The 27,030-nt window shown below is 38.6% G+C and overlaps 1 protein-coding gene across 2 annotated transcripts in view; it reads right to left on the reverse strand.

Moving 5' to 3' along the window:
* lmbrd2b (LMBR1 domain containing 2b) overlaps positions 1–27,030 on the reverse strand; it is a 34,192-nt gene that overhangs the window by 2,695 nt on the left and 4,467 nt on the right. Inside the window, exons 2-16 of one of the 2 annotated variants that reach the window (XM_061926718.1) lie at positions 25,938–26,132; positions 25,769–25,869; positions 25,599–25,697; positions 21,300–21,467; positions 21,022–21,232; positions 16,386–16,460; positions 16,220–16,330; positions 15,983–16,166; positions 15,731–15,912; positions 11,103–11,236; positions 10,926–11,031; positions 10,760–10,857; positions 10,590–10,693; positions 10,471–10,517; positions 10,314–10,407 (exon numbers count right to left, since the gene is read on the reverse strand). In XM_061926718.1, coding sequence (XP_061782702.1) covers positions 10,314–10,407; positions 10,471–10,517; positions 10,590–10,693; positions 10,760–10,857; positions 10,926–11,031; positions 11,103–11,236; positions 15,731–15,912; positions 15,983–16,166; positions 16,220–16,330; positions 16,386–16,460; positions 21,022–21,232; positions 21,300–21,467; positions 25,599–25,697; positions 25,769–25,869; positions 25,938–26,111 — 1,888 coding nt within the window. In that variant the 5' untranslated portion in view covers positions 26,112–26,132. Of the gene's footprint in view, positions 1–10,313; positions 10,408–10,470; positions 10,518–10,589; positions 10,694–10,759; positions 10,858–10,925; positions 11,032–11,102; positions 11,237–15,730; positions 15,913–15,982; positions 16,167–16,219; positions 16,331–16,385; positions 16,461–21,021; positions 21,233–21,299; positions 21,468–25,598; positions 25,698–25,768; positions 25,870–25,937; positions 26,154–27,030 lie in introns of both variants that reach the window. The other variant, XM_061926719.1, reaches the window with a different exon arrangement.

A 27,030-nucleotide genomic window follows, 5' to 3' on the forward strand; every position in this document is an offset into this window, starting at 1 on the left:
ATTACAATGGGAACTTACTGGGAATTTAGGGAAAAGCGGGATATTTTTGAAAATGATTAAGAGCATGAATGTCCTGAAATGGCTGGTGTTGGAATTGTTTAAATCGGTCAAGTAATTTTGAAGTAGTAACAGTTTTTTAATTGAGATATTGTATTACGGAATTTAGGGAAAACCGGGAATTTTTCAAGTTCTTAAACCAACTTGGTTTTTTGTCAGTTTTGACAGTGGAACGATTGAAATGGGATTAAAAATGTGAAAGGAGTCATCGCACTAAAAAAGGTTGCAAATAATGATAGAAAAAAACTGAAATTCCTGGAAATTTGTTGAAGGTGGAAAAATGGTAGTTTGCATGTCCAGGATGAGTGGAATGTGTTAATGTTGGAATGGTTTGAATAGGTTATAAAATGTGGGAATTGTGCAACTTGGAAAAATGTCCCATTCATTACAATGGGAACTTCCTGGGAATTTAGGGAAAAGCGGGATATTTTTGAAAATGATTAAGAGCATGAATGTCCTGAAATGGCAGGTGTTGGAATTGTTTAAATCGGTGGAGTAATTTTGAAGTAGTAACAGTTTTTTAATTGAGAAATTGTACTACAGAATTTAGGGAAAACCGGGAATTTTTCAAGTTCTTAAACCAACTTGGTTTTTTGTCAGTTTTGACAGTGGAACGATTGAAATGGGATTAAAAATGTGAAAGGAGGCATCACACTAAAAAAGGTTGCAAATAATGATAGAAAAAAACTGAAATTCCTGGAAATTTGTTGAAGGTGGAAAAATGGTAGTTTGAATGTCCAGGATGAGTGGAATGTGTTAATGTTGGAATGGTTTGAATAGGTTATAAAATGTGGGAATTGTGCAACTTGGAAAAATGTCCCATTCATTACAATGGGAACTTACTGGGAATTTAGGGAAAAGCGGGATATTTTTGAAAATGATTAAGAGCATGAATGTCCTGAAATGGCTGGTGTTGGAATTGTTTAAATCGGTCAAGTAATTTTGAAGTAGTAACAGTTTTTTAATTGAGATATTGTATTACGGAATTTAGGGAAAACCGGGAATTTTTCAAGTTCTTAAACCAACTTGGTTTTTTGTCAGTTTTGACAGTGGAACGATTGAAATGGGATTAAAAATGTGAAAGGAGTCATCGCACTAAAAAAGGTTGCAAATAATGATAGAAAAAAACTGAAATTCCTGGAAATTTGTTGAAGGTGGAAAAATGGTACCATAGTTTGAATGTCCAGGATGAGTGGAATGTGTTAATGTTGGAATGGTTTGAATAGGTTATAAAATGTGGGAATTGTGCAACTTGGAAAAATGTCCCATTCATTACAATGGGAACTTCCTGGGAATTTAGGGAAAAGCGGGATATTTTTGAAAATGACTAGGAGCATTAATGTCCTGAAAAGGCTGGTGTTGGAATTGTTTAAATCAGTCAAGTAATTTTGAAGTAGTAACAATTTTTTAATTGAGAAATTGCATTACGGAATTTCGGGAAAACCGGGAATTTTTCAAGGTCTTAAACCAACTTGGTTTTTTGTCAGTTTTGACAGTGGAACGATTGAAATGGGATTAAAAATGTGAAAGGAGTCATCGCACTAAAAAAGGTTGCAAATAATGATAGAAAAAAACTGAAATTCCTGGAAATTTGTTGAAGGTGGAAAAATGGTAGTTTGAATGTCCAGGATGAGTGGAATGTGTTAATGTTGGAATGGTTTGAATAGGTTATAAAATGTGGGAATTGTGCAACTTGGAAAAATGTCCCATTCATTACAATGGGAACTTCCTGGGAATTTAGGGAAAAGCGGGATATTTTTGAAAATGATTAAGAGCATGAATGTCCTGAAATGGTTGGTGTTGGAATTGTTTAAAATCGGTTGAGTAATTTTGAAGTAGTAACAGTTTTTTAATTGGGAAATTGTATTACGGAATTTAGGGAAAACCGGGAATTTTTCAAGTTCTTAAACCATATTGGTTTTTTGTCAGTGGAACGGCTGAAATGGGATTAAAAATGTGAAAGGAGTCATCGCACTAAAAAAGGTTGCAAATAATGATAGAAAAAAACATGAATTCCTGGAAATTTGTTGAAGGTGGAAAAATGGTAGTTTGAATGTCCAGGATGAGTGGAATGTGTTAATGTTGGAATGGTTTGAATAGGTTATAAAATGTGGGAATTGTGCAACTTGGAAAAATGTCCCATTCATTACAATGGGAACTTCCTGGGAATTTAGGGAAAAGCGGGATATTTTTGAAAATCATTAGGAGCATGAATGTCCTGAAATGGCTGGTGTTGGAATTGTTTAAATCGGTTGAGTAATTTTGAAGTAGTAACAGTTTTTTAATTGAGAAATTGTATTACGGAATTTCGGGAAAACCGGGAATTTTTCAAGTTCTTAAACCAACTTGGTTTTTTGTCAGTTTTGACAGTGAAACGATTGAAATGGGATTAAAAATGTGAAAGGAGTCAACACACTAAAAAGGTTGCAAATAACGATAGGAAAAAACTGAAATTCCTGAAAATTTGTTGAAGGTGGAAAAATTGTAATTTGAATGTCCAGGATGAGTGGAATGTGTTTAATGTTGGAATGGTTTGAATAGGTTATAAAATGTGGGAATTGTGCAACTTGGAAAAATGTCCCATTCATTACAATGGGAACTTCCTGGGAATTTAGGGAAAAGCGGGATATTTTTGAAAATAATTAAGAGCATGAATGTCCTGAAATGGTTGGTGTTGGAATTGTTTAAAATCGGTTGAGTAATTTTGAAGTAGTAACAGTTTTTTAATTGAGAAATTGTATTACGGAATTTCGGGAAAACCGGGAATTTTTCAAGTTCTTAAACCAACTTGGTTTTTTGTCAGTTTTGACAGTGGAACGATTGAAATTGGATTAAAAATGTGAAAGGAGTCATCGCACTAAAAAAGGTTGCAAATAATGATAGAAAAAAACTGAAATTCCTGGAAATTTGTTGAAGGTGGAAAAATGGTAGTTTGAATGTCCGGGATGAGTGGAATGTGTTAATGTTGGAATGATTTGAATAGGTTATAAAATGTGGGAATTGTGCAACTTGGAAAAATGTCCCATTCATTACAATGGGAACTTCCTGGGAATTTAGGGAAAAGCGGGATATTTTTGAAAATGATTAAGAGCATGAATGTCCTGAAATGGCTGGTGTTGGAATTGTTTAAATCGGTTGAGTAATTTTGAAGTAGTAACAGTTTTTTAATTGAGAAATTGTATTACGGAATTTTAGGGAAAACTGGGAATTTTTCAAGTTCTTAAACCAACTTGGTTTTTTGTCAGTTTTGACAGTGGAACGATTGAAATGGGATTAAAAATGTGAAAGGAGTCATCACACTAAAAAAGGTTGCAAATAATGATAGAAAAAAACTGAAATTCCTGGAAATTTGTTGAAGGTGGAAAAATTGTAGTTTGAATGTCCGGGATGAGTGGAATGTGTTAATGTTGGAATGGTTTGAATAGGTTATAAAATGTGGGAATTGTGCAACTTGGAAAAATGTCCCATTCATTACAATGGGAACTTCCTGGGAATTTAGGGAAAAGCGGGATATTTCTGAAAATGATTAAGAGCATGAATGTCCTGAAATGGCTGGTGTTGGAATTGTTTAAATCGGTTGAGTAATTTTGAAGTAGTAACAGTTTTTTAATTGAGAAATTGTATTACGGAATTTCGGGAAAACCGGGAATTTTTCAAGTTCTTAAACCAACTTGGTTTTTTGTCAGTTTTGACAGTGGAACGATTGAAATGGGATTAAAAATGTGAAAGGAGTCATCGCACTAAAAAGGTTGCAAATAATGATAGAAAAAAAACTGAAATTCCTGGAAATTTGTTGAAGGTTTAAAAATGGTAGTTTGAATGTCCAGGATGAGTGGAATATGTTAATGTTGGAATGGTTTGAATAGGTTATAAAATGTGGGAATTGTGCAACTTGGAAAAATGTCCCATTCATTACAATGGGAACTTCCTGGGAATTTAGGATAAAAGCGGGATATTTTTGAAAATGATTAGGAGCATGAATGTCCTGAAATGGCTGGTGTTGGAATTGTTTAAATCGGTTGAGTAATTTTGAAGTAGTAACAGTTTTTTAATTGAGAAATTGTATTACGGAATTTTAGGGAAAACCGGGAATTTTTCAAGTTCTTAAACCAACTTGGTTTTTTGTCAGTTTTGACAGTGGAACGATTGAAATGGGATTAAAAATGTGAAAGGAGTCATCGCACTAAAAAAAGGTTGCAAATAATGATAGAAAAAAAACTGAAATTCCTGGAAATTTGTTGAAGGTGGAAAAATGGTAGTTTGAATGTCCAGGATGAGTGGAATGTGTTAATGTTGGAATGGTTTGAATAGGTTATAAAATGTGGGAATTGTGCAACTTGGAAAGATGTCCCATTCATTACAATGGGAACTTCCTGGGAATTTAGGGAAAAGCGGGATATTTTTGAAAATGATTAGGAGGAGCATGAATGTCCTGAAATGGCTGGTGTTGGAATTGTTTAAATCGGTTGAGTAATTTTGAAGTAGTAACAGTTTTTTAATTGAGAAATTGTATTACGGAATTTCGGGAAAACCGAGAATTTTTCAAGTTCTTAAACCAACTTGGTTTTTTGTCAGTTTTGACAGTGGAACGATTGAAATGGGATTAAAAATGTGAAAGGAGTCATCACACTAAAAAAGGTTGCAAATAATGATAGAAAAAAACTGAAATTCCTGGAAATTTGTTGAAGGTGGAAAAATGGTAGTTTGAATGTCCAGGATGAGTGGAATGTGTTAATGTTGGAATGGTTTGAATAGGTTATGAAATGTGGGAATTGTGCAACTTGGAAAAATGTCCCATTCATTACAATGGGAACTTCCTGGGAATTTAGGGAAAAGCGGGATATTTTTGAAAATGATTAAGAGCATGAATGTCCTGAAATGGCTGGTGTTGGAATTGTTTAAATCGGTTGAGTAATTTTGAAGTAGTAACAGTTTTTTAATTGAGAAATTGTATTACGGAATTTCGGGAAAACCGGGAATTTTTCAAGTTCTTAAACCAACTTGGTTTTTTGTCAGTTTTGACAGTGGAACGATTGAAATGGGATTAAAAATGTGAAAGGAGTCATCACACTAAAAAAGGTTGCAAATAATGATAGAAAAAAACTGAAATTCCTGGAAATTTGTTGAAGGTGGAAAAATGGTAGTTTGAATGTCCAGGATGAGTGGAATGTGTTAATGTTGGAATGGGTTATAAAATGTGGGAATTGTGCAACTTGGAAAAATGTCCCATTCATTACAATGGGAACTTCCTGGGAATTTAGGGAAAAGCGGGATATTTTTGAAAATGATTAAGAGCATGAATGTCCTGAAATGGCTGGTGTTGGAATTGTTTAAATCGGTTGAATAATTTTGAAGTAGTAACAGTTTTTTAATTGAGAAATTGTATTACGGAATTTCGGGAAAACCGGGAATTTTTCAAGTTCTTAAACCAACTTGGTTTTTTGTTAGTTTTGACAGTGGAACGATTGAAATGGGATTAAAAATGTGAAAGGAGTCATCGCACTAAAAAAGGTTGCAAATAATGATAGAAAAAAACTGAAATTCCTGGAAATTTGTTGAAGGTGGAAAAATGGTAGTTTGAATGTCCAGGATGAGTGGAATGTGTTAATGTTGGAATGGTTTGAATAGGTTATAAAATGTGGGAATTGTGCAACTTGGAAAAATGTCCCATTCATTACAATGGGAACTTCCTGGGAATTTAGGGAAAAGCGGGATATTTTTGAAAATGATTAAGAGCATGAATGTCCTGAAATGGCTGGTGTTGGAATTGTTTAAAATCGGTTGAGTAATTTTGAAGTAGTAACAGTTTTTTAATTGAGAAATTGTATTACGGAATTTAGGGAAAACCGGGAATTTTTCAAGTTCTTAAACCAACTTGGTTTTTTTGTCAGTTTTGACAGTGGAACTATTGAAATGCGATTAAAAATGTGAAAGGAGTCATCACACTAAAAAAGGTTGCAAATAATGATAGAAAAAAACAGAAATTCCAGGAAATTTGTTGATGGTGGAAAAATGGTAGTTTGAATGTCCAGGATGAGTGGAATGTGTTAATGTTGGAATGATTTGAATAGGTTATAAAATGTGGGAATTGGAAAAATGTCCCATTCATTACAATGGGAACTTCCTGGGAATTTAGGGAAAAGCGGGATATTTTTGAAAATGATTAAGAGCATGAATGTCCTGAAATGGCTGGTGTTGGAATTGTTTAAATCGGTTGAGTAATTTTGAAGTAGTAACAGTTTTTTAATTGAGAAATTGTATTATGGAATTTTAGGGAAAACTGGGAATTTTTCAAGTTCTTAAACCAACTTGGTTTTTTGTCAGTTTTGACAGTGGAACGATTGAAATGGGATTAAAAATGTGAAAGGAGTCATCACACTAAAAAAGGTTGCAAATAATGATAGAAAAAAACTGAAATTCCTGGAAATTTGTTGAAGGTGGAAAAATGGTAGTTTGAATGTCCAGGATGAGTGTAATGTGTTAATGTTGGAATGGTTTGAATAGGTTATAAAATGTGGGAATTGTGCAACTTGGAAAAATGTCCCATTCATTACAATGGGAACTTCCTGGGAATTTAGGGAAAAGCGGGATATTTTTGAAAATGATTAAGAGCATGAATGTCCTGAAATGGCTGGTGTTGGAATTGTTTAAATCGGTCGAGTAATTTTGAAGTAGTAACAGTTTTTTAATTGAGAAATTGTATTACGGAATTTTAGGGAAAACCGGGAATTTTTCAAGTTCTTAAACCAACTTGGTTTTTTGTCAGTTTTGACAGTGGAACGGCTGAAATGGGATTAAAAATGTGAAAGGAGTCATCGCACTAAAAAGGTTGCAAATAATGATAGAAAAAAAACCTGAAATTCCTGGAAATTTGTGGAAGGTGGAAAAATGGTAGTTTGAATGTCCAGGATGAGTGGAATGTGTTAATGTTGGAATGGTTTGAATACGTTATAAAATGTGGGAATTGTGCAACTTGGAAAAATGTCCCATTCATTACAATGGGAACTTCCTGGGAATTTAGGGAAAAGCGGGATATTTTTGAAAATGATTAAGAGCATGAATGTCCTGAAATGGCTGGTGTTGGAATTGTTTAAATCAGTCAAGTAATTTTGAAGTAGTAACAGTTTTTTAATTGAGAAATTGTATTACGGAACTTAGGGAAAAAGGGGAATTTTTCAAGTTCTTAAACCTACTTGGTTTTTTGTCAGTTTTGACAGTGGAACGATTGAAATGGGATTAAAAATGTGAAAGGAGTCATCACACTAAAAAAGGTTGCAAATAAGGATAGAAAAAACAGGAATTCCTGGAAATTTGTTGAAGGTTTAAAAATGGTAGTTTGAATGTCCAGGATGAGTGGAATGTGTTAATGTTGGAATGGTTTGAATAGGTTATAAAATGTGGGAATTGTGCAACTTGGAAAAATGTCCCATTCATTACAATGGGAACTTCCTGGGAATTTAGGGAAAAGCGGGATATTTTTGAAAATGATTAAGAGCATGAATGTGCTGAAATGGTTGGTGTTGGAATTGTTTAAAATCGGTTGAGTAATTTTGAAGTAGTAACAGTTTTTTAATTGAGAAATTGTATTACGGAATTTTAGGGAAAACCGGGAATTTTTCAAGTTCTTAAACCAACTTGGTTTTTTGTCAGTTTTGACAGTGGAACGGCTGAAATGGGATTAAAAATGTGAAAGGACTCATCGCACTAAAAAGGTTGCAAATAATGATAGAAAAAAACTGAAATTCCTGGAAATTTGTTGAAGGTGGAAAAATGGCAGTTTGAATGTCCGGGATGAGTGGAATGTGTTAATGTTGGAATGGTTTGAATACGTTATAAAATGTGGGAATTGTGCAACTTGGAAAAATGTCCCATTCATTACAATGGGAACTTCCTGGGAATTTGTTGAAGGTGGAAAAATGGTAGTTTGAATGTCCAGGATGAGTAGAATGTGTTAATGTTGGAATGGTTTGAATATGTTATAAAATGTGGGAATTTTGCAACTTGGAAAAATGTCCCATTCATTACAATGGGAACTTCCTGGGAATTTAGGGAAAAGCGGGATATTTTTGAAAATGATTAAGAGCATGAATGTCCTGAAATGGCTGGTGTTGGAATTGTTTAAATCGGTTGAGTAATTTTGAAGTAGTAACAGTTTTTTAATTGAGAAATTGTATTATGGAATTTCGGGAAAACAGGGAATTTTTCAAGTTCTTAAACCAACTTGGTTTTTTGTCAGTTTTGACAGTGGAATGATTGAAATGGGATTAAAAATGTGAAAGGAGTCATCGCACTAAAAAAGGTTGCAAATAATGATAGAAAAAAACTGAAATTCCTGGAAATTTGTTGAAGGTGGAAAAATGGTAATTTGAATGTCCAGGATGAGTGGAATGTGTTAATGTTGGAATGGTTTGAATAGGTTATAAAATGTGGGAATTGTGCAACTTGGAAAAATGTCCCATTCATTACAATGGGAACTTCTTGGGAATTTAGGGAAAAGCGGGATATTTTTGAAAATGATTAAGAGCATGAATGTCCTGAAATGGCTGGTGTTGGAATTGTTTAAATCGGTTGAGTAATTTTGAAGTAGTAACAGTTTTTTAATTGGGAAATTGTATTACGGAATTTAGGGAAAACCGGGAATTTTTCAAGTTCTTAAACCATATTGGTTTTTTGTCAGTGGAACGGCTGAAATGGGATTAAAAATGTGAAAGGAGTCATCGCACTAAAAAAGGTTGCAAATAATGATAGAAAAAAACATGAATTCCTGGAAATTTGTTGAAGGTGGAAAAATGGTAGTTTGAATGTCCAGGATGAGTGGAATGTGTTAATGTTGGAATGGTTTGAATAGGTTATAAAATGTGGGAATTGTGCAACTTGGAAAAATGTCCCATTCATTACAATGGGAACTTCCTGGGAATTTAGGGAAAAGCGGGATATTTTTGAAAATCATTAGGAGCATGAATGTCCTGAAATGGCTGGTGTTGGAATTGTTTAAATCGGTTGAGTAATTTTGAAGTAGTAACAGTTTTTTAATTGAGAAATTGTATTACGGAATTTCGGGAAAACCGGGAATTTTTCAAGTTCTTAAACCAACTTGGTTTTTTGTCAGTTTTGACAGTGAAACGATTGAAATGGGATTAAAAATGTGAAAGGAGTCAACACACTAAAAAGGTTGCAAATAACGATAGGAAAAAACTGAAATTCCTGAAAATTTGTTGAAGGTGGAAAAATTGTAATTTGAATGTCCAGGATGAGTGGAATGTGTTTAATGTTGGAATGGTTTGAATAGGTTATAAAATGTGGGAATTGTGCAACTTGGAAAAATGTCCCATTCATTACAATGGGAACTTCCTGGGAATTTAGGGAAAAGCGGGATATTTTTGAAAATAATTAAGAGCATGAATGTCCTGAAATGGTTGGTGTTGGAATTGTTTAAAATCGGTTGAGTAATTTTGAAGTAGTAACAGTTTTTTAATTGAGAAATTGTATTACGGAATTTCGGGAAAACCGGGAATTTTTCAAGTTCTTAAACCAACTTGTTTTTTTGTCAGTTTTGACAGTGGAACGGCTGATATGGGATTAAAAATGTGAAAGGAGTCATCACACTAAAAAAGGTTGCAAATAAGGATAGAAAAAACAGGAATTCCTGGAAATTTGTTGAAGGTTTAAAAATGGTAGTTTGAATGTCCAGGATGAGTGGAATGTGTTAATATTGGAATGGTTTGAATAGGTTATAAAATGTGGGAATTGTGCAACTTGGAAAAATGTCCCATTCATTACAATGGGAACTTCCTGGGAATTTAGGGAAAAGCGGGATATTTTTGAAAATGATTAAGAGCATGAATGTCCTGAAATGGCTGGTGTTGGAAATGTTTAAATCGGTTGAGTAATTTTGAAGTGGTAACAGTTTTTTAATTGAGAAATTGTATTACGGAACTTAGGGAAAAAGGGGAATTTTTGAAGTTCTTAAACCAACTTGGTTTTTTGTCAGTTTTGACAGGCTGAAATGGGATTAAAAATTCGAAAGGAGTCATCACACTAAAAAAGGTTCCAAATAAGGATAGAAAAAACATGAATTCCTGGAAATTTGTTGAAGGTTTAAAAATGGTAGTTTGATTTTCCAGGATGAATTGAAATGAAGGGGGAATGGTTAGAATCGGTTGAAAAAGTGTTATTTTTTGAGAAATAGCATTTTTAGAATTCCCTGCGGGATTACTTCGGACTCTAGTAAAACGGCTAATCGTGCTAATGCTTACGTCTGTCATTGGCGTCGCTCTCCTTGGCGTCGTGCACGGCCCTGCTCCTCGCCATTGGCTCCTCCCTCTGGTTGCCATAGCGCTGCTTCCAGTCCTGCAACGCATGTCGTCAGTCTCACGCTTACTTGGAGGTCGGAGCAGGAAAAAGTGGACTCACTCGCCGCCGGTTCTCGCCATCCTCCGTCCTTTGGCGCTTTCGTTTCTCTGCGAGAGCGAAAACAGACGGGTCATCGCGAGCGTGAGCCCACCTGCGCTAAACGATTACGTAACACTGACCGCGGCGAATCAGCTCCTTGCCCTCCTCCATCAGGTCAGAGGTCATTTCGCAGTCGCCCATGAATTGCTGGAAGCCCAGAAGGTTCAGACAGCGCGTCCCCAAACTGAGGAGACAACACTGAAGTGGTCCTGATGGGAAAAGGGGGCGGGGCCAGGGAGGCGTGTCTCACCTGAAGTAAGTGGCGATGCACAGGAGGACGATTAACATGGGGTAGTAGATGTAGAAGCCGTTGGCCACAAAGGACAGCACGCGCATGGAGCCCATGATCTGTTGGGGGAAGAGCTCGTTAGCGACCCTCGTTAGCAGAACCAATGACGTCCGTGTGGTTTGGCGACCGAGGTGTAGGCCGTCTGCTCCTTCTGCTGGTGCGAGATGGCCGCGTCCATGTGGATGAGACCCAGGAAGTTGAGACACAGCGGCGGCGTGAGGCGACAAAAGAGCCTGCGGAGGACCAGATGGGGTTTCAGGGGGCGGCACCCGACGGAGGCGTTCCTAATTAGGCGCCCGCTCACATGCCGCTGAACTGCAGGCTGTAGGCGTCCGTCTGGTGGTGCGACGCCAGGTAGTAGTAGTTGAAGACCCGGATACGGAAGACGGTGGAGTAAACGCAGGTGCACAGGAAGAAGATGGTGATGAAGCACGCCACCTGTTGGACGGAGGAGGAAGTGTCAAGTCAATGTTTGGAATAATGGAGTTACTAAGCCATACTTGCCAACCTTGAGACCTCCGATTTCGGGAGGTGGGGTGCGGGGGCGTGGTCAAGATATATATACATATAAGAAATACTTGACTTTCAGTGAATTCTAGCTATATATATATATATATATATATATATATATATATATAAATAAAATAAATACTTGAATTTCAGTGTTCTTTTTTTTACACATATACACACACATAACACTCATCTACTCATTGTTGAGTTAAGGGTTGAATTGTCCATCCTTGTTCTATTTTCTGTCACTATTTCAGAACTCACACATTATACAAATACACATTATAAAAACAAATAAGAAAACGGGAACTCTAATTTGGGAGTCTGAATTAGGATCAGAAATTCCTATATAAACATTGCGCACTCACGTCGCCATTTTGTATTGATTACTGCAGCTGTGCACTGGATTCATTCACAAATACAAACTACAACTCACAAACACTTTAGAGTTAGGCTCCACCATCAGAATGTGTACTTAAACTTATAAAGATCACATGGATATTATTCAGTGAGTTGATTCACCAAAACTAACCTGTTATACAGGAGGAAAAAGCACACAGGACGTTTCAATTGTTCACAGACTGGTCGCGCTCATCAGAATGACAAGAAAACTTCCGGTCTGCAGGTGATAGCATTCAATTGGGAAGAAACGCCCTACTGCCCCCTACTGACCAATGTGAATACTGATAAATGTGTAATGACAGCTCCAAAAACGAATTCAAACCACAAAATAAAATAAATAAATCAACACAAAAATGTGACACATTATGGGTGGGTCACATATGCATGTACAGTAGATGGCAGTATTGTCCTGTTTAAAAGTGTCAGAACATTGCTGTTTACGGCAGACGAACTGCTTTATGGTAGACGCTGTTGTTGTGTGTTGTCAACACGTCACTCAGGTCCGCATGGAGCTGGAGGGGGCGTGGCCTCCAGCTCCGCCTGAATTTCGGGAGAAAATTTGTCCCGGGAGGTTTTCGGGAGAGGCGCTGAATTTCGGGAGTCTCCCGGAAAATCCGAGAGGGTTGGCAAGTATATACTAAGCAGTGCTATCATTGGTAGTAGAGATGTCCGATAATATCGGGCTGCCGATATTATCGGCCGATAAATGCTTTAAATATAATATCGGAAATTATCGGTTTCAAAAAGTACAATTTATGACTTTTTAAAACGCCGCTGTACAGAGTGGTATGGGGACGAAGGGGGAAGTACAGAGCGCCAATAAACCTTAAAGGCACTGCCTTTGCGTGCCGCCCCAGTCACATAATATCTACGGCTTTTCACACACACAAGTGAATGCATTTCATACTTTGTCAACAGCCATACAGGTCACACTGAGGGTGGCCGTATAAACAACTTTAACACTGTTACAAATATGCGCCACACTGTGAACCCACACCAAACAAGAATGACAAACATATTTCGGGAGAACATCCACACCGTAACACAACATAAACACAACAGAACAAATACACAGAACCCCTTGCAGCACTAACTCTTCCGGGACGCTACAATATACACTCCCCGCTATCTCCCCCCACCCCCGCCCACCTCAACCTCCTCATGCTCTCTCAGGGAGAGCATGTCCCAAATTCCAAGCTGCTGTTTTGAGGCATGTTAAAAAAAATAATGCACTTTGTGCCATGTTGGCATTTTTTTCCATAACTTGAGTTGATTTATTTTGGAAAACCTTGTTACATTGTTTAATGCATCCAACGGGGCATCACAACAAAATTAGGCATAATAATGTGTTAATTCCACGACTGTGTGTATCGTTATCGGTTGATATCGGAATCTGTAATTAAGAGTTGGACAATATCGGAATATCGGATATCTCTAGTTCAAAGTGTACAAACCTTCACTCAAATATGGACTTTTGTCAAGATTGGAACCTGGTATTCAGATTTACTTAGTTTTTTTACAGACAAATTTGCTTCACTGTACAAACCTCTCGAGGAACTAGTTAGGTTGGTAAATGGAGGTTCCACTGTAACTACCAGGCATGTGAAATGTCCGCGGAAATCCACGTTTTTAAACATTCATTTTCGCGTCAAAATATTACCTTCGCTTATTTTTTTTTTACGATATATTTAAAAAAAAGGATCAACACAAATTTTTGAACGCTCGCCTCAGCCGCAGGTACTTGCTGTTCCTCTTGCTTAAAGGCCGCACTGAATCAAGAGCACCCGAAACAAGCTCGCTGGTTAGCATAGTTAGCATCATTTAGCTGGCTTACTTTGCTGCTAATCATATTTGGATGCTTACAATCCGAGTACTGTTAGGTCTGAACCCGTTGTAGTTCTAGAGCAGGGGTGCTCACACTTTTTCTGCAGGCGAGCTACTTTTCAATTGATCAAGTCGTGGGGATCTACCTCATTCATATATATAATTTATATTTACTTATTTATGAAATATATGTTTTTGTTAACAAGTTAAAGGTGTTTAATGATAATGCAAGCATGTTTAACACATATAGTTAATATTGTTAATACATTAAAGGTGTTTAATGATAATACAAGTATGTTTAATACATATAGTTAATATTGTTAACAAGTTAAAGGTGTTTAAAGATAATACAAGCATGTTTAACATTTATAGTTAATATTGATAACAAGTTAATGGTGGTTAAAAATAATACTAGCATGTTTAACACAAATAGTTAATATTGTTAACAACTTAAAGGTGGTTAAAGATAAAACAAGCATGTTTAACACATATAGTTAATATTGTTAACAAGTTAAAGGTGGTTAAAGATAATACAAGCATGTTTAACACATATAGATTCCTTTCTTTCATGAAGACAAGAATATAAGTTGGTGTATTACCTGATTGTGATGACTTGCATTGATTGGAATCAGACAGTGGTGATGATAACGTGCGCATTTTCGAATGGAGGAGAAAAAAAGTCCTCCTTTCTGTCCAATACCACATGAAAGTGGTTGGTTTTTGGCATCTTATTTATCCAGCTTCCGTACTCCTTTGTATACACTTTACGAGAAATACATTGTCGGCAAACTCCGTAGCTTGCTAGCTTGTGCACGCCAGCTTTCTGAGACCCTTATTTTGGTAGCGCAGACAGGATGAAGCAGAGCTTTTATTGTGCAACTGTGCAGTCGGTCTTTGGAGTTTTGACGACAGTTACGGCGCCAGAGTCTGTTGAAATAAAGTGTTTCTCGCCTTCCAGTCGGTAATTGTAATGAGCTGGCAACAGCCAGCGTCATCTCAGAAGACCCTCGGGTGCCGTGAATGTCAATCAAGTGATGTCATAGTGAAGATTTATTATCGCTCATTTTTAGGACTATTTTTTTAATGCCTGGCTGGTGATCGACTGACACACCCTCCGAGATCGACCGGTAGATCGCGATCGACGTAATGAGCACCCCTGTTCTAGAGTGTTTATTAGTAGGCAGCGAGAATGTATATTTTTGACGTGACGGACATAAACCGAGGTCACAACACCGGAAGTATATCACCTGAGGAGACGTAGCTACAGGATAGAGTTTCCAAATAGTAAATGTTTTCTAAAAACCAGATAATTCCTGAACAGGCTGAATATTTTGAAAATAGAACGGTTTGAATCGGATAAAAAATTTGGGCATTGTGGTACTCTAAAAATGTCCCATTCTTTTCAATGGGAATTTCTTGGAAATTTGGGGAAAAGCAGGAATTTTTTTGAAAATGCTAAAAAAAAAATGTTAATGTTCTGAATGAGTTTAAAGGATTGGTGTTGGAATTTTTCAAATTGGTCGAGAAATGTTGTTGTAGTACCATTTTTAATTGAGAAATGGTATTATGGAGTTTCGGGAAAACTGGGGAATTTTTCCAGTTCAAAAAACAACTTTGTTTTTTGTCCTGGATAAGAGGAACGTTTTGACTGTGGAGCGGTTGAAGTGGGTTGAAAAATGTGGGAGGAGTAGTCAGTAGACAGAAAAAAGGGTTTGAAAAAAACGGGATTTCTGGGAATTCCTGGAATTTTTTTTTAACATGGAAAAATTATCATTTGAATGTCCAGGATGAGTGGAATATGTTGAAAGTGGAATGGTTTCAATCGGTGTGAATGTTGTCTGTCTATCTGTGTTGGCCCTGCGATGATGTGCGGTAGAAAATGGATGGATGGACGGTTGAAAAATTTGGAAATGGTGGAATTTTTAAAAATGGCCGATTTTATTTTGAATGGGAAAATGTCCCGGGAAACCTGGAATTCTGGGAAATCTGGGAATTTTTGGAATTTGTAAAGCGAAAGCCTGCTATTCCCAAATAGGCTGAACAGTTTGAATCGGATGAAAAATGTGCAAGGTAGAGCGCGCCAAAATCTGGAGAAGAATAAATAGATGAATTTTGGTGTAGAAAAGCATGTGTGAATGTTCTGGAGCATTCACACTATCTCCTAAAAATGATGACTTTGTCAAGTGGCTTCATCACCTGGATGTATACGTAGTTGTAGTCCCGCTCGGCCAGCTGGATGAAGACGGCGAACAGCGACAGGACCGGCTTGGTGCTGAAGAAAGTACATTCGGACCAGACCACAGCCATGCTGAAGAGGCTCAGGACCAGTGCCAGCAGGCGGTAGAAGCAGCGCTTGAGGAGACACTCCCAGTACCACTCTGAGGGAAGACAAATTAGCGCCACGCTGCTAAACACGCCGGCGCTGCAAGGCGTGACGGAGGGGCTCACCTACGGTCGGCGTGTACACGTATCTGCAGAACCACCCGGCGGGCTGCGAGTGCGGGAAGCTGTGCACGAACTGGCGCGTGGAGCCGGTCTCGTTCTTGGCCACATCCTCCAGGTGGAAGGCCTGCTGCAAGAGGATCTGCCACTGGACCCGGGTCCTGTTGTGTCTCTGCACCGCGTAGATCACCTGTGCGCCCACACCTTAAGCGGTGGTACGCGGAACGCAGGGCCGGAACTCACCTGCTTGTGAAGCTTGACCAGACTTTTCTCGCTGGGAAACGTCTGCTTGTCGTCAAAGTCCTCGTAGTCGTCCATGTTGCGACCCATTTTCTCCTGGTACTCCAGCGGGCACTGAAGCACGCAGCAGTGTCAGAGCGAGTCATGTGGCCATGATGCTATTACTCACCTTCCTGAGGATGGTGTCGATGCACGTCCTCAGCGGATGGTTGTACTTGATGGCCTCGCTGACTTTCCTCACCTCCTGACATCAGCACACGTGCTCGTCACACACACGTCACATATATCAATCCCTCCAAGATTTCGCATTGATGCGATCGCGCCAATTCACGCAAGTTCGACCAATTTCTCTCCGAACGACTCAAGCGTGCACGTCAACTGTCTAATTAAAACTTATTTTTGTTTCCTGTGTAGACGAAGCTGTAACAACAACATGTAACAATATATTAAGTCTTTATTGTTTAAAAGTGCCCCGGCGTACGCCTTCTGGGTAATGTAGTATACAAACATTTATTTCCTAATTGACATGTGTTTATACATTTACCGTATTTTTCGGATTTTAAATCGCTCCGGAGTATAAGTCGCACCGGCCGAAAATGCATAATAAAGAAGGAAATAAACATATATACGTCGCACTGGAGTATAAATCACATTTTTGGAGGAAATGTATTTGATAAAAGCCAACACCAAAAATAGACATTTGAAAGGCAATTTAAAATTAAAGCTGCAAGCAGCGTTGGTCGGGCCCGCGTATTTGGCAGGTGCTAGTCCTAAGTGTCCCAATACTTTTGTCCAGTGTCGGTGTCCCAATACTTTTTTCCAGTGGTAGTCCTAAGTGTCCCAATACTTTTGTCCGGTGGTAGTCATAAGTGTCCCAATACTTTTGTCCGGTGGTAGTCATAAGTGTCCCAATACTTTTGTCTAGTGTACCAACCTTGTCTGCATTGTGTGGGCACGTTGGTGCTTCCTGCTTTTAAGCAGCCATCTTAAAAAAACAGCAGCGCAGCAGCATCAGCGCAGCGGTTCTTTGAAGGGTCATAAAATCAAAACCGGAGCAGTTAGAAAAACGCTGTTCTGTACTTTTATACACAAGGGTTCAATCTCTCTCCTGTGTTAGTTTGAAGCCGAAACGACAAACGCGCTCAGAGGAGATAGTTTTTGAAGGAAGGTGACCGGTTTTTACAAAAAAATTGTTTTGAAGGGGGAATAGCAAACTTCCTGTTGATTTCTGCTGGGGGTTGTCAATCTATGAAATGTAGGTCTAAGTGAGACCTACATAGAGGTTTTTGTTTCATGTCTCTCCGACCTTCCCAGTGGGAGTTACAGGCAGTTTTGTCATTTTTTTCTTCCGAGGAGCAGTTTTTTCAGCGTTTTATTGAGATTTGGGGTTAGGTTTTTTAATTAGATCGCAATTTTTGCCAGTCCTGATGTGTGTGTTCAGTTCGGTGAGTTTTGAAGCATGTTAAGGGGGTCAAATTACAGCTCAAAGAGGCAAAGGTGACTGTTTTTAGTACTTTTTTGTCTTGAAGGGGAAATTGCCAAATTCCTGTTGATTTCTGCCCAAGGATGTACAATTATGAAATCTAGGTCTAAGTCAGACCTACATAGAGAATTTTGTTTCATGTCTTTCCGATCTTCCTAGTGGGAGTTACAGGCAGCCTAGTTTTTTTTTTTTCCTAGGGGGCGCTAGAGCGCAATTTTGAGTTTTGGGGTTCGGTTTTTTCATTAAAAGACCATTTTCGCAGGTCCTGATGTGTGGGTCAAATATGGTGAGTTTTGAAGCATGTTAAGTGGGTCAAATTAGTGCTCAAAGAGGCGGCCGGTATAATAATAATAAAACCTTACAAATTCAATAGGTCCTTATGTCCCATTGCATAAGGACTCCCTTTGGGAGTCCTTATACAATGGGCCATGCGGGCCCTAATAAATGAAGAATAGTGAACAACAGGCTGAATAAGTGTACTTTATATGAGGCATAAATAACCAACTGGTATGTTAACGTAACATATTATGGTAAGAGTCATTCAAATAACTATAACATATAGAACATGCTATATTTTACCAAACAATCTGTCACTCCTAATCGCTAAATCCCATGAAATCTTCATCCTCGGTGTCGCTTCTAAACAACTCTGCCAACTCCAAAAGGTATGCGCCGCTTCCTCTTGCCGTTTTCTGCTGCATATTTCACTACGTCCACCTTGTAATCTGCAGTATACGATTTCCTTTTCGGTGCCATTCTTGTTCAGCCCTTCTCAGTTTTTATAAGTTACCGGCAATGTTGAAATTATCCATTTTTATAGCTACGGACGTAGTAGCAGGTAGCATCCCATGACCCACAATGCACTTCTGCCATGACCCGCCCCCGCCGAATTTTTATTGGTTGACGTGTGTGTGACGATTGCTGACATTCGCCTTGTCTCTTACGGGAATGAGATAAATATTTTATTTTATATTTTACGGTAATGTGTTAATAATTTCACACATAAACCGCTCCGGAGTATAAGTCGCACCCCCGGCCAAACTATGAAAAAAACTGTGATTTATAATCCGAAAAATACGGTATCTAGCTCATATGTCCACGGCAACGCGATTAAGAACAGAGACATCATAAGTTTGAGTTTGACAAAGCATTGCACCGCAGTGCTTTCACATTCATCTTAAATACCAGGCGGTCACTGAATGCTACCTATTTGCTGTCATCTTGTGGACAATAATCAATTACCCTTGAAAGTACTTTGAAGTAACAGCATACGAACGCAGACGATTGACCTTAAAAAGTTTAAATTCGAGGCCTGCTAAGAGAGTATGTTTTATTTTAATGATTTGTTTGTTTTTATTTAACTTTCTATTTAAAACTTTACATTTCAATTACAATGTTAAATACACAGGTTTATTGCATTTGAAAGAGTATATTTTCATAATTATGATGTATTAACATTACAATAGTAGTTAGTTTGGTCTCAAAAAAATTATGGCAATAACATTGTTTATTGACAATAATTTGTAGGGAAATATATTCCATCCATTTTCTACCGCTTGTCCCTTTTATTGTTGAGCAAAATTTGTTATTGGCCCATACCTGCCAACTTTTGAAATCAGAAAAACCTAGTAGCCAGGGTCCAAGGGCCGCAGGCCCCGGTAGGTCCAGGACAAAGTCCTGGTGGAGGGTTCAGGGCTTCGCCCCCCGACGCAAAATGATTATTAGCATTCAGACAGGTTAAAATGTTGCTAAAACCATCACTTTTCTATCAGTCACAGTGACTTTTCAAAACAAAAATATTACAGCAAAAATCATATGGGTTGATTGACATGTTTATTCTGTAAGCTAACTTCAATAGTTTGAAATTATTTTGACAGATAATGCCAGTTATCCTGTCAACCTTTCACAAGACTTCAATTTGTTAATTGAAAGTATAAACAGTATAAACACTTTTTACAGTAAACAAATGGTAAAACAGTACTAAACAATTCCATTAAAAAAAAAATTGGTGTCATTATTAACTTTCTGTCCAAGCTTGTATAATCTACTGCCTTGTTCAATTGTAAAAAATATTCTGTGCCTAAAATTCACATTTCTATCACAATTATCATACTGTAAACATGGTAAGCTAACTTCATTAAAATTAATAGTCCTGTCAATAGCATGGAATTACAATTCAAATGTAGTTTTTTTGTAAGCCTTTCAAAAGAATTCAAAATATGAAAAATTAATGAAAATTAATTTAAGCCATCAGACACTTGAAAAGTGGCACATCACATCTCTAATGTAATCATTTTAACTTTTCAACAGAAATAGCACTGCAAAAATATTAAGGACATACTTCTGTATTTTGGTAGTTATGCTGTCAACATTTAACAAGATTTCTTCAACTTGGACTTGTTTTAAATGTTTTATGCCACTTCAAGTTGTCAAAGACGTGCTGTGAAATACAGCCGACAAGATTGCGCACCAAACACGAACCAAGGCCAAAGCGCATGCGGTGCAGGAGAACAAAGGACTTCTTTCATTTAAGGTTTGTGATAAACCATCAAACTCATTCGTTAAAAGGACTCTATAGTAATATAAAGCGAGTTTTTCTGGACATTATCATGCAAGAAAAGTTTATTTTTGGGACCGCGATCACCGCGTAATGATTTTTAAAGGTTGCATTACAAACATTTAACTGTCCCATGTGATCAGCCAGTGCGATTGGAAGTCCATGCTCAATTATTGCCTCCGTAAATAAAACTTCGGCATTTATCACATCCAAAGAATCTGTTTGGGCGACGAAAAACGTTGAAAGTTTTCCACTTGTATCGCTAGCAACGGCATTAGACTTGTGTTTTTTTGTCCCAACGTGGTCTTTTACATCGCTAATTCCTCCGTGTCCGATCGAAAAATCTTGTCTGCACAAGGTGCAATTCGCGTAGTTTTCACCCTTTTTTTTTTTTTTAATTAATGAAAAACCGTATTTTTTATCACTGCAACCGTAACCCGGAATAGGTTGATGAAAACCGTACGAATTACGGGAAAACCGGAGTAGTTGGCAGGTATGTTGGCCTAACCGCTATAAATATTGATATTGTTAAATCGCCCAGCTCTAGTTTTGAGGTTAAGTTTACAAGAAACATCAATAACACATTCATAAACTCACAAGTTGATTCAAAGTCAACGGGAACATTCAAAAAATTGCAACTTTTTATGCAACTTTCTGAAAAAGCTGCTGCGAATTTAGGCATTTTAGGCCGCTACAATGACAAAAAAAGCCTGTGAAATCCTGGGAGGGACCGACATACACGTCACACCAGTTTCGTCCACTCACCTCCATGACGTCCTCCAGATTCTCCTCGGCGTCCGCCTTCTCCGTCATCAGCTTGGATGCCTTGAAGTAGGTCTTGAGCAGCAGGTGTCCGTGTCTGGAGGCCTCCCAGTAGGAGCGGGGGATTTCCACCAGGCCGTATCCAAGCAGCAGGACCAGCAGGAACAGACCCCACGTGTTGGCCGCCGTGATGCCGATGGTCTGCAACTCGTACCTGCGCCGCACAGACCGGCACGCCGTTAGCACTGGCATTGGCACTAACGAAGGGGGCGGGGTCTTACCAAGACAGGCGCCACTCGGGGTGAACGGCCACGTAGATGAGCAAGGAACCGAAGATGAGCAGGTAGGTTCCGTAGTATATGGCGTTCTCGATAAGAGCCGTTTTCATCTTCCCGCCGATGGAGAAGCCACCGGAGCGAGCGTACGACTGCATGAAGGGAAGCAACAGCCTTCGAAGGACAGAGCAGCTGGTTAGACGCTGGCCACTCCCACCATAGACATCTTATAAGTAGACACAGCATCGTCCGCTACTGCCTACTGCCGCTGACAAGACCCGGGGCCGCCATCTTGGAGTGGTGATCCGCTCCACTCAGTGCAATTCATTTGGCAGGAGCAATGAACTGTCAGCGCATTTAATTCATCTTACCTCACTGAATATCACTGATTTTCACGCGCTTTTTTGTCATACGTGTAGCTATGATAAAGGACACATGTTTTGGCGTGTTTTATTATTCATAGTTTGCTTAACAGTTATAGAATAGTCTTATATGCTATAAGCAGAGGTGGGTAGTAACGCGCTACATTTACTCCGTTACATCTACTTGAGTAACTTTTGGGATAAATTGTACTTTTAAGAGTAGTTTTAATGCAACATACTTTTACTTTTACTTGAGTATATTTATAGAGAAGAAACGCTACTTTTACTCCGCTACTTTTATCTACATTCAGCTCGCTACTCGCTATTAATTTTTATCGATCTGTTAATGCACGCTTTGTTTGTTTTGGTCTGTCAGACAGACCTTCAAAGTGCCTGCGTTACTGGTGACGTTTCACTCCGTTCCACCAATAAAATGCAGTCACTAGTGACGTTTGACTCCGTTCCACCAATCAGATGCAGTCACTGGTGACGTTGGACCAATCAAACAGAGCCAGGCGGTCACATGACCTGACTTAAACAAGTTGAAAAACTTATTGGGGTGTTACCATTTAGTGGTCAATTGTACAGAATATGTACTGTACTGTGCAATCTACTAATACAAGTTTCAATCAATCAATCAAAAGTGTGAAGGAAAAAAGGCACTTTTTTATTTCAAACGTACATCCCGTCACGAGCCTAAAGACTGACTGCACAGTTCCTGTCTTCACAATAAAAGTGCCGCTCCATAGCGCCTGCGCTTTCAAAATAAGAGTCTCCGAAAGCCAGCGCAAACAAGCTAGCAAGCTACGGAATTTGCTGCCAATGTATTTCTTGTAAAGTGTGTGAAAACGAATATGGAAGCTGGACAAATAAGATACCAAAAACCAACCACTTTCATGTGGTATTAGACAGAAAGGAGGAACTTTTTTTCTCCTGCATTTGAAAACGTGGACGTTAAGCACTGCTGTCTGATTACAATCAATGCAAGTCATCAGAATCAGGTAATACACCAACTTATATTCTTGTCAACATGAAAGAAAGGAATCTATGTGTTAAACATGCATGTATATTCATTAAAACACCTTTAACATGTAAACAAAAACGGCAAAATAAATAAATATAAATGATATACTGTATATATCAATGTATGTGTATATATATATATATGATATGTGTGTGTATGTTACTCATCAGTTACTCAGTACTTGAGTAGTTTTTTCACAACATACTTTTACTCAAGTAAATATTTGGGTGACTACTCCTTACTTTTACTTGAGTAATAAATCTCTAAAGTAACAGTACTCTTACTTGAGTACAATTTCTGGCTACTCTACCCACCTCTGGCTATAAGTGACCAGACGTCCGAGATCAAAACTGGGAATATAATCCTAGAGAAGGGGGAAAAAACGGTCAGCTATTTTTAAGTTGAAGAAACGATATGATTAGGTTATATATACATGCGTATATCCTACATAAACAATGTATGAATACATTAGATATCTATATATCTTAGGGACCTATAGACTGTATCTCTGTTGTTGCAGCAGCAGAGTTTATTCTGTCTTGACACTTTGTATTGATATTTTGTATTACATTCTTCCCTTAAATGATCATGTTTACAGTGATTATTTTATATGTATTTTTTATGTATGTCGCTTTGGATAAAATCAATCAATGTTTATTTATATAGCCCTAAATCACAAGTGTCTCAAAGGGCTGCACAAGCCACAACGACATCCTCGGTACAGAGCCCACATAAGGGCAAGGGAAAAACTCACCCCAGTGGGACGTCGATGTGAATGACTATGAGAAACCTTGGAGAGGACCGCATATGTGGGTAACCCCCTCTCCTCTAGGGGAGACCGGATGCAATGGATGTCGAGTGGGTCTCAAACTGTGTGTAATAATCAGAGGTGGGTAGTAACGCGCTACATTTACTCCGTTACATCTACTTGAGTAACTTTTGGGATAAATTGTACTTCTAAGAGTAGTTTTATTGCAACATACTTTTACTTTTACGTGAGTATATTTATAGAGAAGAAACGCTACTTTTACTCCGCTACTTTTATCTACATTCAGCTCGCTACTCGCTACTATTTTTTATCGATCTGTTAATGCACGCTTTGTTTGTTTTGGTCTGTCAGACAGACCTTCATAGTGCCTGCGTTTCAACAAATGCAGTCACTAGTGACGTTTGACTCCGTTCCACCAATCAGATGCAGTCACTGGTGACGTTGGACCAATCAAACAGAGCCAGGCGGTCACATGACCTGACTTAAACAAGTTGAAAAACTTATTGGGGTGTTACCATTTAGTGGTCAATTGTACGGAATATATACTGTACTATGCAATCTACTAATAAAAGTTTCAATCAATCAATCAAAAGTGTGAAGGAAAAAAGACCCTTTTATTTCAACCGTACATCCCGTCAAAAGCCTAAAGACTGACTGCACAGTTCCTGTCTTCACAATAAAAGTGCCGCTCCACCGCGCCTGCGCTTTCAAAACAAGAGTCTCTGAAAGCCAGCGCAAACAAGCTAGCAAGCTACGGAGTTTGCCGCCAATGTATTTCTTGTAAAGTGTATAAAAACGAATATGGAAGCTGGACAAATAAGATGCCAAAAATCAACCACTTTCATGTGGTATTAGACAAAAAGGAGGAACTTTTTTCTCCTCCATTTGAAAACGTGGACGCTATCAGCACTACTGTCTGATTCCAATCAATGCAAGTCATCAGAATCAGGTAATACACCAACTTATATTCTTGTCTTCATGAAAGAAAGGAATCTATATGTGTTAAACATGCATGTATATTCATTAAAACACCTTTAACATGTAAACAAAAACGGCAAAATAAATAAATATAAATTATATACTGTATATATATATATATATATATATATATATATATATATAAATGTGTGTATATATATATATATATATATATATATATATATATATATATATATATATATATATATATATATATATATATATATATATATATATATGATATGTGTGTGTATGTAACTCATCAGTTACTCAGTACTTGAGTAGTTTTTTCACAACATACTTTTTACTTTTACTCAAGTAAATATTTGGGTGACTACTCCTTACTTTTACTTGAGTAATAAATCTCTAAAGTAACAGTACTCTTACTTGAGTACAATTTCTGGCTACTCTACCCACCTCTGGTAATAATACAGTGGCCAAAAATATTAAATGTTCTTAAGTAAAACATCTGCCTTGTTTTTAATGAATACTTAGGCCTACTAGGCTACTGTATTTCAATGTTGGTCATTATGGTGGTACTTTGAGAGCCAGGCTTTTTCCAAGGTGGTTCTTAGTGGAAAAAAGTTTGACAACCACTGGATTAAGGCACAGAGTGAAAATATAAATCATTGAGTTGAAATCATTTGTGGACGGCTGGCTCTGCCCTCTTCTTCCGTCTGTCTAGTTAGCTAACATATATTACCCCTGTTGGCTTTTACAATCTTTATCTTCATCATTTATTTCAACTTTATGTCATTCAAGTATGACATTTTTAAATGTTATTCATTTCGTTGACAAGAAATTCTATTATGGTCATACTCTTGTTTGTTAGCGGCTACGATTTCAGTACTATTGAAGATCTTTGCTCCTTCTCAACTCTGTGGTAATATTCTTTTCACAAAATACAACCAATAGTATGTTAATGTTAAATCTTACTTGTGAAAAGTAATTCCCCCGATTCCTATTTTCAACAATCCGCTCATTTGAGCAGGAAAAAGCTGAACACCATCTTTGTTTTCTACCTGTCAACTGTCAGTTTAGGCCGCTCGCCGGCTCCTCATCACCACTTCAAGATGGCGGCCCAATTTCTCGCGTCACTGCAGCCAATGCTGCGTCTACTTATAAGATGTCTATGACTCCCACTGCCAGCTTTGACAAGTCGCCGCACTGACCACGTGAGGCACTGGGAAGTCCAGTAGACCACCCTCCAGAAGACGGGCATGATTCCGTCGGGTATGTAACTCCAAGGCTTGTAGCACGCTGCACGCACGCTGTGAAAAAAGAAATGGGATTACTCCATAGTTAATCTTCCTATCCGGTCGGGAAAACAAGTGGAACTGACCTCTGAGTGGGAGTCACAGAAGTGTTTCCTGCGGTCTGATTGACAAGGGCCGGGTCCGTGCCGTGCGCCTCGTGGTCCATCTTGCACTGCTTGTAGATGGTCTGACAGGGCACATCACCGGGATACCTTGTCACATGGTCGGAACACGCTACAAAGTACCGGGACTGACCGTGGTGACGTCCAGCGGGAGGATGAAGACGATGAGGAAGCACAGGTACCACGCCAGCAGCGTCCCGAACAGAACCATGCGCTGTTGTTTGCCAAAGTCTCCATAGCGGTGTAGCAGGAAGAGCGCCAGGAAGAAGACCACCACAATCTCCAAGCCCAGTGCCGCCCCGCTCATCCTGGCAGGAAGCTGGGCGACCTGCAACAAGTCACGTGACTGCTACAGGTGCGTCACAAGTGAAAGGTGAAAGCTTTCATTTCCTGCCGCAAAGAGGGGGGGCCAGCTGACGGAAAGGTGGATTTATTGATTGATTGAAACTTTTATTAGTAGATTGCACAGTACAGTACATATTCCGTACAATTGACCACTAAATGGTAACACCCCAATAAGTTTTTCAAATTGTTTAAGTCAGGGTCCACGTTAATCAATTCATGCACCTCCTGGTACCCCAGCACCTCCAAAACCCTCAAATCTAGACTCCAAACATCCCAGAACAAGCTAGTCAGGTTACTTCTAGACCTCCACCCCAGATCACACCTCACTCCTACCCACTTCTCCAAAGTGGGCTGGCTCAGGGTGGAGGACAGAGTAAAACAACTTGCACTGAGCCTAGTCTATAAAATCCGCTACACCTCCCTGATACCGAAGTACATGTCAAACTACTTCCATAACGTAAATGACCGCCATAACCACAACACCAGGGGGAGCTCCACAAACCACGTCAGACCCAGATTCCGATCTAACAAAGGTCTAAACTCATTCTCCTTCTATGCCACATCAATGTGGAATGCACTCCCAACAGGTGTAAAAGAAAGTGCATCTCTATTCTTCTTCAAAACCGCACTAAAACAACACCTCCAGGTAGGGCTGGGCCATATATCGATATACTCGATATATCGCGGGTTTGTCTCTGTGCGATATAGAAAATGACTATATGGTGATATTGGAGTATACGTTCTCACGCAGTTGCTTTTAGCTGCAGGCATTACACTACAGGCTCTTCTCACTCTTTCTTGTCTCTCTTTCTCACAGAGACATAAACAAGCGCACCTTCTTACATACGTCACATACGTATACGCCCTCGCGGAGCAGAGAG

The sequence above is a fragment of the Nerophis lumbriciformis genome, linkage group LG32, assembly GCF_033978685.3.
Source record: "Nerophis lumbriciformis linkage group LG32, RoL_Nlum_v2.1, whole genome shotgun sequence".
Classification (NCBI taxonomy): domain Eukaryota; kingdom Metazoa; phylum Chordata; class Actinopteri; order Syngnathiformes; family Syngnathidae; genus Nerophis; species Nerophis lumbriciformis.